Source organism: Plecotus auritus (assembly GCF_963455305.1).
Source record: "Plecotus auritus genome assembly, chromosome: 10".
Taxonomy (NCBI): Eukaryota; Metazoa; Chordata; class Mammalia; order Chiroptera; family Vespertilionidae; genus Plecotus; species Plecotus auritus.
In genome coordinates this window covers 14033220-14044635 of record NC_137785.1, presented here as the reverse complement: position 1 = coordinate 14044635, position 11416 = coordinate 14033220, and the positions used below count along the sequence as shown (strand labels likewise).

General features: G+C 46.1%; 1 protein-coding gene across 1 annotated transcript; it reads right to left on the bottom strand.

The window, feature by feature from the left end:
• Positions 1-9319: 9319 nt before the first annotated feature.
• Positions 9320-9774, bottom strand: LOC308235513 (small ribosomal subunit protein eS19-like; the record flags this gene model as incomplete). Its single annotated transcript, XM_080644396.1, has 2 exons — positions 9320-9418; positions 9562-9774. 2 exons carry the CDS (start codon positions 9772-9774, stop codon positions 9320-9322), a joined length of 312 nt encoding a protein of 103 aa, XP_080500522.1.
• Between the last annotated feature and the right edge of the window lie 1642 nt (positions 9775-11416).

The following is an 11416-nucleotide window of genomic DNA, read 5'->3' as shown; positions in this document are numbered from 1 at the left end:
GGGATTGCTGGGTCAAAAGGCAGCTGAGGATGAGGGGTGGACCCCTTCCCGTCAGAGGGCCCCTCCTCCAGTGTCTGATTTGGTGGAATAGTGCCCTTGGCTCCACTGTGGACTTCAAGCTGGAAGGCTGGTCTCTGCTACTTGCAAAGGCCATTCCTTACAGGCCAACCCCCGGATGCTCAGGCTGGATTGCTTCCTGCTTCCAATGCCCTGCAGCCGTAGCAGGAGCAGCAGGAAACAGCAAGCACTCACACCACTCTAAATAGAAGGAATGAGATCTGACCGATGCCATGCCAGGGCTGCATTGCTGGCTCCATGCCAGGACCCCACGAATGACCTGAAACAATACCTCTGAATTGGGAACCTTAAAAAGAATGTAAGTGGAAACTATTCAGTATCCATAATATAGAACTATCCCAAACACAAGGGTAATTCTGCTTTCAAATGTGAATGGAGAATTTAGTAGATCTACCACGTCTGGATGCTGGGATGACTGTTGCTTTTCTTGGGGACACTTCCCTGGAGTGGCCACATTGTGCACAGGCCCAGGGGACCTGCACTCTCCCCATCACCTGGTGTGAAGAGTTAATGGTAAGGAACCCAAGGCAGATGAAGACCTTGGAGATATCACCCCAAATCCTCTTGAGTCATTAGGTAAACTTAGTTCATTATTATTATTTTTAAAAATGTTTTTTATTGATTTCAGAAAGGAAGAAAGAGAAAGAACCATCAATGATTAGGGAGAATCATTGATTGGCTGCCTCCTGCCTGCCCCCCACTGGGGATCCAGCACACAACAAGGCATGTGCCCTTGACCAGAATTGAACCCGGGACCCTTCAGTCCGCAGACCAACACTCTATCCAGTGAGCCAAACCAGATAGGGATAAATCTAATTCATTATTAACCTAAGTCTCACTACTGTCTCCCTGGACATAGAATATTTTGTGAGCGAGTTGTTGGCAGAACCTCAATCCTATAAAAACGTTTTTATTGATTTGAGAGAGAGGAAGGGAGATGGAGAAAGAGAGAGACGGAGGCCGGGACTTGGAGGGAGGCGGGGACTGGGAGTGCCCAGCTGCGGGTGCTAAAGGCGATGGAACGCGTTGGGTATAATGTGGGTTACAAAGTAGCATTCAGATAACCAGAGTTGTTTTATTGCTTTTCTTTAAAATAAAGAAATATATGTACAGTTGTGTGTGCAAGTGTAGGAAATAATTTTGAACTATAGATCTCAACAAGTTCATGTACTTTTAAGTTGTGAAACATGATCTCTTTCCACATTTACTGATGTTCATGTACAGACTTTAGTACATTAGATGAGTTTTACATTAAAACTTTATTTCAAGCCCTAGCTGGTTTGGCTCAGTGGATAGAGTGTCAGCCTGCGGACTAAAGGTTCCCAGGTTCGATTCCAGCCAAGGGCATATGCCTGGGTTGCAGGCTTTATCCCCAGTGGGGGATGTGCAGGAGGCAGCCAATCAATGATTCTCTTTCATCATTGATGTTTCTATCTCTCCCTCTCCCTTCCTCTCTGAAATCAATAAAGATATATTTTTAAAAAAATTAAAAAAAAAACAACTTTATTTCAAGAAACAAAATATTTTTCACACAATATCATTTAAAACATTTAACATTAAAACTGTTATGTCAAATAGGGATTGGAGATTTTATTACCAGTGTAATTTTGAATATATCTGTTTTTGCCCGCTGTCATTTGATTGCTCCCTTTTTTAATAAAATATGGGATTTTTACATATTTTGGTCAAAAAAGTCTTTTTCTTTTCTAATATTATTTAAAGATTTATACTTAATCTTTGTATTTGGGGGAGGGGGTGGGAGAGAGTACCAGATTACTTTACTTGAAGGAATGGTGCAAATGAAAACATAAGTGGCTGATTTAGTACTAATCTTTGTGTGTTTTTATTCTTACATTTTTTCCATTTTGGAACAGCAGAGGGTTTCCGTTATTTGACGTATGTAGAAAAGGCTCTTTGTAAACCCTAGGAGCCCAAATAAAATGAAAAGCAGAGCTCCTCTCCCATCCTTAGCTATTCTAGCATTGAATGCACTATAATTTCTGGTGTGACCTTCCAGAATTTTCTGTTTATAAAAGTATGTCTGCATGGACATGATGCAGGCAGGAAGTACAAGAGAGCGGGCATTCTGTCCCTGGAGGTGAGGCCCTGACCTTGCCCCTTCCTATGTGACCTTGGGTGCATGGTGCCCTCTGTGCCTCAGTTTCTCCATGTAAAATGGTGATGAAAACCAGACCAAACGAGCCCTAGCTGGTTTAGCTCCGTGGATAGAGCATCAGTTTGTGGACTGAAGGGTCCTGGGTTTGATTCTGGTCAAGGGCACATCCCAGGTTGTGGGCTTCATCCCCAGTGTGTGTGTGGGGGGGGGGGGGCGGGGGAGGGGGAGAGGGAGGGTGGGGGGTGTCGTGCAGGAGGCAGCCCATCAATGATTCTCTCATTATTGATGTTTCTGTCTCTCTCTCCTCCCTCTCTGAAATCAATAAAAAAATATATTTTTAAAAAACCCAGACCAAGTGAATCTTTATTTTTAAAGGACTATAAACAATGCCTGAAATATGTTGAACACTGTATGAGCAGTGTAAACTTTTTGCTGTTTGTTTTACCTTTCATATATAAATACCTCGCACTTTTCCTTTTTTAACATAATAGTTTGAAATATTTTTGTATGAGAAACCATAAAATCATCTCGGTCTTTCTAATGGCAGAGTATCAGCACAAGAATTATTTAGCCAACATCCTTACCTTATAATAGATGTCAAAGATATTTTAATGACATGGAAAATGTTCACAATATAATGTTAAAGAAGACAAACTAGGGTACAAAAAATGTGCACGCACCCGGCACCTGGTTTTTAAGAATGTGCACGTGTGCGCACGTTGGTTCATGTTTCCTGTGGGGCCACGGAGTGTTATGGACTTGAAACCCGACATCGGGCAATGCACGGTTTGGTTTTGTTTCAATGCTCAGATTATTTTATTTTTATTTTTCAATTGCTCTAACAGTCACATCATGTACAATCCACCCTTTCAACTTTTTAAACAAAGTTTACAGCCCAATGTTTTTTTAAGTATATTTACAATGTTGTGCAACCGTCACTACCATCTAATTCCAGAAATTTCCCATCATCCCCAAAAGAAATCCCATGACTAAGAGCAGTCACTGCCAGTTCTCCCTTTCACAATCCTCTGGCAATCATTCATCTCTCTGTCTCTACGGGTTTGTCTTTTCTGGGATAAACTGAGTAGAGTCACACAATTTGGTCCTTTGTGTTACAAGAATAAATATTTTGGTTTTATTTAATTGTTCTGGCCATGAGGCATTGTTATGTAACCCATTGAGGGCATAAAGTAGTAATGATGATCTTGTCAAAGATAGTTGTATCTTCCTTTCGTTGGTGTTCAACAAGCTCTTTTTACCAGAACATTCACTCTAAGGACATGAAGTTTCCCTTGATGACCGCCTCTCTCTTCCATTGGAAAATCCTGGAATCCAGCTCTTAGGTGGAGTTCTAGACACTTAGCTGTTCTTTGGCTCCTCTCCTTGTTTAATTTGCACTACAGATGACCCTTGAATAATGTGGGATTTAAGGGTGCTGACCCTCCTGCAGTTGAAAATTCACACACAACTTTTGACTCCCCCAAAACTTCAGTATCTAGGAGGGGTTGGTTCCAGGACTCCCAGCGGATACCAAAACACATGCATGGTCAAGTCCCTTATATAAAACTAGAGATGGGGGCGGGGGGGGGGGGGGTCCCTCAGCCCAGCCTGCACCCTCTTACAGTCTGGGAGCCCTCAGGGGATGTCCTACTGATGACTTAGGCCCGCTCCCCGCAGCCTAAGCCGCAGTCTGGCCTCCCTCTGCGGGAGGCGACCTGGCTGATCCTGGGAAGGAGCCACCGCCATCCTGCTGCTGCCACCACCACAGGCCTCCCTCTGCAGCCTCCCTCTGCAGGAGGCAACTGGCCGATCAGGGGAAGGCAAGGCGCTGTCCCCATCATCTCCTTGCAGCTGCGTTGCAGCCGTAGCAGCTTTGTCTGGAAGGACGTCTGGAAGGACATCTGGAAGGATGTTCAGCTGTCTGGTCTAATTAGCATATTATGCTTTTATTATTAGAGATGGCATGGAAAAATGCACAGTATTGTCCCACAACCCAGGCAGATTCCCAGCAGTGGATGGAAAACACTATTTTCAATCCACAGATCTTTGAATCTTCAGATGGGGATCCCAGGGATACGAGGAATGACTGTATTTATTGAAAAAAATCAATGCATAAGTGGACCCCCATAGTTTAACCCACTTTGTTCAAGGGTCAACTGTTCTCTCTGTTTCCCCCCTCTATGCCCCCTCTCAGGCTTGTTTAGTCCGGGTTTACTGATATCCAGGCACCAAGACAACTTCTGTCTCATCAGGTGGCGAGTCTCTGACCATCAGCACTGGTCTCTGTGTCTCTAGTGCTGTGTTCACCACATTGGGCATTTCTCCCAGGGCCTCCCACACTGGTCCTGCTAATTACCTTCAGGCCAGGTGCAACTTCTATGGGTATAACTTCTTCAATCTTCGGTCCTTTAAAACTCATTGAGGTTCTGCCAACAACCTGTATTAATAGTGTCGTCTCTCCCAACATACACTATGTCCAAGTGATGGTAGTGGTACTTAGGTTAATAAAGACCCACATTTACCAAATGACTCAAGAGCATTTCTTGTGAGATCTCCAATGTCACATCTGCCTGTGCTTCTCACCGTATCTGTTCACTCCCAATTGTGTTTCTATGTTCCTCTGGGCGGAGGAAGCTGAACTGGGTGATGGAGAGAGTGCAGGTCCCCTGGGCCTGTGCACAATGTGGCCACTTTAGAGAAGTGTCCCCCAAGAAAAGTAACACTCAGTCATCCCAGCATCGAGACGCAGAATATCTACCAAAGTCTAGTATCTAATTGGAAATTCTCCATTCACATTTGCAGGCAAGATTACCCTTGTGTTTGGGATACTTCTGTATTGTGTGTGCTGAACGGTTTCCACTTACATTTCTCACTAAAAAAATGTGAAGTTCCTAGTTCAGAGCTGTTCTTACAGGTCATTCGTGGGGTCCTGGCATGGAGCCAGCAATGCAGCGCTGGCCTGGCATCGGTCAGATCTCATTCCTTCTATTTAGAGTGGTGTGAGTGCTTTCTGTTTCCTGCTGCTCCTGCTACTGCTGCAGGGCATTGGAAGTGGGAAGCCATCCGGCCTGGGCATCCGGGTGTTGCCTGTAAGGAACGGCCCTTGCATGTAGCAGAGACCAGCCTTCCAGCTTGAAGTCCACAGGTGGAGCCAAGGGCACTATTCCACCCAGTCAGACACTGGAGGAGGGGCCCTCTGACACTGAGGGGTCTGCCCCTCCTCCTCAGCCACATCCCACATACCTGACATTCTTTATGAAAACAGGAAGTTCCACCAAATTTGTGCCTGTTCCCTGGAAGGAGTGCCCCGAGGCCAGAGGGAAATAACACCCTCTGCACCCAGGAGGAAACTCAGCCTCTTTACACCTGCTGGTAAAGGGAAGCCTGTGACATTACAAAATGCAGCATTTTGTCTGTTTCACATTTCATATTCACGGCTCTCCCAGCACCACAGGGAGCTGTGGGAATGTCCTCTGGGGGTGGTTCCAGGGGTGCCTGAAATCAGGGCCCACGTGCCCTTTCCAGAGGGGCCGAGCCTGGGAGAGGTGACTCACTAGGAAAATAGATATTACATCACTGTGCCTGTGACCTGTAGTGAGGCCTCATGCCAGGATCTTCCTGAGAAAATTGAGCCGAGAGAATTGAGCCAATGGGGTTTCCAGTAGACTCCTGCTCACCATGGGACCCTGAGCATCCTCTGCAGTGGGAACAACTGGGAACATGGTGGTGACCGAGGCCGCCCTGGTCCCCATCCCCATGGAGCTCTACTAGTAGGTCCAATAGAGATGCCAGACTCATCCCAGAAGGGGCAGCAGAGATGGGGGATGTAGAGGCAGCTTGTTGGGGATGTTTATTTGGGCTTCGAGTTTTCTACTGCACAGGTGCCTGCCCTGGATGACAGAACGACACACGGGCACCACTGAAGATGAAGTAATGCTTATCTTTGATCCAAAGAACAGCAACAACATTACCCTGAGGAGAAGGGCTCAGGTTCGCTCCTGTGTGAAACGGGTATGAACAGGCATGAAGTGTGGAGGCTGACTTTGACCGTTTTTTTTTTTTTTGGTGTTTTTTTTTTTTTTTTTTTGGGGGGGGGGTTGCCTATGGCCTGGGGCCAGAGTTAGGTTCCTGTATGTGGGTTGGGTGGAGGGTTTGACGTTTGTTCACATATGCAGCTCACATGTGCAGTGGGAGTGTGCTGGGGCTCAAAGCTGTCAACCACACGAAAAATCAAATCTTCCTCTTATACGGGGAGATGAACGGCGCTACTTGTAAGTAGCCTATTTCACCCTTTGAGGAAGCTTAAGGATTCTAACCCAGGACTGTCTGACCCAAAACTCTCATCACTGTCGAGTCAGGGGCTCAAAGTGTCCATGGACTGGCCCTCAATGCCCATTTCACCAGCACAGCCTCCGAGACCCCCTGCCCTGCCCTGATCCCTCCATTTTTCCACCCAAGTCCTGACTCAGCTGCTACAGAGACCAGGATCCAAGCCCAGGAGGGCGGGCTATGGTGAGAGACACCAACCCCAACTCTGTCCCAGGGAACCTGTTTCTCTCTAGGTCTGGATAGTATCTGGGCCAACCTTATGACTTTTCTAGGTAGAGACACCTAGCTGGATGCAGAGCCTACCTTTGACCCCCCCTCCCTCACCCCATTTTTTTTTACAAGACATGACAGGGCAGTTAAGTCTGGAAAGGAGACTGCAAGTCTGTGCCCAGAGCCTTTCCATTCTCATGTTTACTAAGTATCTGTACATGACTCACTGGGAAAAATAGATGCTACATCATTTTGTCACTTATAGACAGTTCAAAAACAGATAGAATTACCCAGGAATGCTTAACATTCTACTTTCAATAAACTATTTTAATTTTTAAAGTGTCTGTTTTGACAAACTCATTGGTTTTACAGCCTGAAAGAGTGTCATGACTCACCATTTGGAGAATACTTGTCTACCCTGCAGCTGTAATGGGGGGGCTTAGGGGGTGAAGAGCAGAGAGAGGAGTGTGCTGCTCACCCCTTGGGAGAGAACAGACATTTAGACTCTGGTATTTCTGCTTTCAGATGCCTCCTCCCGGGTCTCCTGCCTCCTGTCCACTCCCTCACAGGAGACAGACACTGGGATCTGCCACAGACTCAGATCTCACCACTTTCATCCCCTGTTTAGACTCAGCTGTGGCTCCCAATGCACTCGGATTAAGTCCAGAATCCTCATCAAGGCCACAGGGTGACTGACCCTGCCCTGCCCTCTGCTCTCCCAGGGCGGAATCCCACTGAAATAGTCACAGTTCTTGCTCACTCTTAAAATCACAGCTCAGATGTCCCTCCTCCAGGAAGCCACCCTTGATGCCCTTGGTCCCCCTTCCCAGCCCTTCAGACTCTGGGTCATTATTGTTTGGGGTGGTCTGTGTCCACCAATGGACCTGAGAACCAGAAGGACAGGGCCTGGGACTATGTCACCTCTGGGTCCCCAGCATCAACTAGCAAAGGGCTGATGACACAGCAGGTGCTCAGGGAATATTAAATGAATAAATTAATAAGTGAATGGATGAAGGAGTAGATGACTGAATGAAAGCACTGTGTCCAGGGTGTATCTAACTCAACATGTCTGTCCTGACATACCGACTTTCTGAGAATTGGTGCCTGAAGCTCAAACTTGTCCTCCCCAAAGCCTCCCTGTCCCCCCTGTAATGCTTTTGTTCAGCTGAAGCCTGGATCTCATAGGCTGGGGAGGCCTAAGGGCCCCTGTGTGCAGAATAAGCTCTCTGCATCATCTGATTATAGCATCATCTCCCCTGCTCCACACGCAAGGGCCCAATCCAGGCTAGAAATCTAGGCTGCCCTCATCCAGACGCAGCCTGGAGTGTGCCAGTTGGAACTGGGCACAGAGCTTTCTTTATTACTGATTTTAATAATGACTGATATTACTGATTTGGCTGCATCTACTAGAACAAACAGATAATGCATCATGCAGCTAACACAGGTTCAAAAGAAAGTGAAAGAAAAACAGGCAATGAAGTGCACCGTCAGCCTCCCTCAGGGGCGCGGCTCCCTCCCTCCTGATCCCTGTGGCTCTCTCAGGGGACACACTCTCCCCTCCCCCACAGAGCAAGCATATTCAGCACAAGGAAGATGGATTCCTGTGGAGGAGACAGTGGGAACCTCTCACTGGTCCTGTTGCCATCACTCTTACAGGGTCAAGATCTACGGGAGAGTCTTTGGACTCTTTTGTCCAGAATGTCAATGATACAAAAAAGTATAATATTGCCATCGGTTATGTCAATCATTTCTAAAGTCATCAATTGCTTACCCAGTGTCCTGCACAACTTCTCCCATTCTCTCATTCAGAGTCTCCTCTCCTCTTCCTGCCTCTCCCCTCCTCTCTCTCCCTCTCCATGAACCAAGTGAAAACAGTGACCTTTGCAGGGCAGCCTCAGCATGAATCTCAGAGCCTGCAACTGTGCCTGAGATGTACAAGCTGCGTGTCCTTGAAGACATGACAACTAAAAAAACAAAACAAAAGTAGACATCGCGTCCTTTTGGCATGTGAGTTCCTGTCTTGGTTTCAGAAACCTGGCAAGTTTCTCGTTTTGCCCACTTATTCAAATTAGAATTTCCAAATCTATAAATAAAAGGTCACTGACTATCACGGTCTCTTCCACCGGAATGACACCCACTGTGGTCATGTGCGCAGTGACTGCACCTGGTCCTTGGGTTGGGAGTGTGAGGTAGGACAGGTTGTTGATGAGCTCCCTCAGGGGAGTCTGAACTTTACAAAAGAACTTGGGGAAAGTAGAGGACTTGTGGGGTTGGGTAAGAAGGCATGTTTTGCTATTTCCAGTTGGGAAAGTGGGGATGGCTCCAAGGTGTATCCGATGCCTCCTTCCTGCTCAAGTGGCTTTATTCCTGGGGGGTGAGAGGGCATTAAGGCCTTATGGATGTACTTTTTGCCATTTTGTTCATTGCTTTCTGGTTGCTTTGTAGTTCCTCTCTGTTTCTTTCTTCTTTTCCAGTTCTCTTCCGGTTTGATCACTTTTTTAGTGGTATGATTTGATTTCATTCTCATTATCTTTTGTGTACCCACTGTATGTTTTTGTGTGTGTTTTTAATGAATGAGGCAATTTATTAACCCAGCATTTGTTCTAATGCTTCTTGTTGGCAGCTGCCACCTGCCCTGCCATTCTGTCCAGACCTCTCTGTCCCTGAGGTGTCAATTTGCGGCCCCCATCCTGATCCTTTCCCACCATTCTCAACCCCTCCAGGGCTTGGAGGACTCTGCGGGCCACGCTCTTAGAGCCTCTGCTAAAGTGGCTGGGCGTGACACCATTTCTCTGTCATCCTCCATAGATCTTGGTCATGGAGCCCACCCCAGCGCCGCCCCGAAGGCACAGGTGCCGCGCTGTGGCAGCAGCTCGTGTGTAGAACCAATTCCCATGGTAGGGAGCAAGCTCTCTGTGCTTGGCCAGCTTGACAGTGTCCACCCACTCAGGGCCTTCCAGCTTCCCGGCCTTTCTGAGCAAGGCTGCCAGAGCTCTGACGAACTGCTGCTGGTTCACGTCTTTTACAGCAACTCGGGGCATCGTGCGGCCTCCGCGCTGCCAGCCGGGGGAAAGGCTATGTTGTTGTTTTGAGGTTATCATGAGGCTCACGTGTATCAGCCCATATGTATCCCAGTCTGTGTTAAGTAAAATGCAAGTTAAGTTTGAACATGCTCTAAATCTACATATTTATTCCCGGCCCCCATGTTTTATGTTTTTGATGTTCCCTGTGTTTTGTGTGAGTGTGTGTATTTCATAGCTAACTGTTGTGTCCACAGGAGGAGATGAGTTTAGATCTTTTGTGTCATCAGCTTGAATCCCTGTCATTTTGAAAGGGAAATTCAAATCAGAACTCCTAGGACTTACAACTTCACATTTGCTAGGATGATGATGAGGTAAGGGTGTGGAGAAACTGTAAACTTCATACTTTGCTGGCGTGAATGCAATGTGGTACAAAACTGGAAAACTGTTTGTTCCTCCAAAAATCAACATAAAATTAGCATGTGAACAAGCAATTTTGCTCCTCGGTATAGAACCCAAATAAATGAAACAGCTGTTCAAAAATCTCTTGTTCACAAATGTTCATAGTGACCTTATTCACAAGAGTCAAAAGGTGGAAACATCACAAATGTCCATCAATTAATGAAGCGATAAACTAAATGTGGTATATTCATATAATGAAATTTTATTTCTCATGAGAAAGGAAGGACTGATCCATGGATAACATGGATCAATTAATGAATCAATAAACTAAATGCGGTATATTCATATAATGAAATTTTATCTCATGAGAAAGGAAGGACTGATCCATGGATAACATGGATGAATCTTGGGAACTTTGAGATAAGTGAAAGAAGTCAGACACACAGCATATATTGCACCTTTCCATCCATATGAAAAATCCAAAATAGGTAAAGACATGAAGACTGAAAGCAGATTAATGTTTTCTAGGGTCTGGGAGGAGGGTGGAAAGGGCAATGATTGCTCAATGATTGCAGGGGGTGTAGGAGGTGTTGAAGATATTCTGGTGATGGTTACACAGCATCTTGAATGCACTGAATGCCACTGAACTTACATTGGTTAATTGGTAAACCATGTTATGTGAATTTTACCACACATACAAAAATGAAGAGTAAGAACATTTGAATGGATGCCTGTGTCCAGAGAGCAGAAGGAATTGTCCACACCGCTGGTGCTGACCACTGTGATCATCTCATTATTTCTGTTGCTGGAATGTTACTTTCCAGGAGTATCTTCACTTTAGAGTGTGATTCTGATTCCAGCCTGCTTGTGTGGAGTGTAGGCTGGTCTGTTCAACTAAATCTAAAACCCTTGATATATTTGTCCCTGAAACATCTCGTTCCCTTCTCACTGACAATAAAACACCACAACTGCGCCTGATTCTCAAGTCTTCCTTGACGGCAAAGCACCAAGACACGTAGCAAGTGCTCAGCAGAAGGCATCCAAAGTGCCACCAGGATGTACTGGAGTGACTCCCTCAAGCCTCTGGGTTCAGGCATGTTTTTTGGGGGGGTGACAATTTTCAACGGAAAACTTGAGAATGATTAGAATGCTTGTGCAGAGAGTAGGGGGAGAACCTTGGCTTTCTCTTAAGCAGGCAGTGACCGTGACGCAGAGCAATTTTGGGACATGAAGCTGCTAAGCAGAGCCAAGTTGTCTCAAG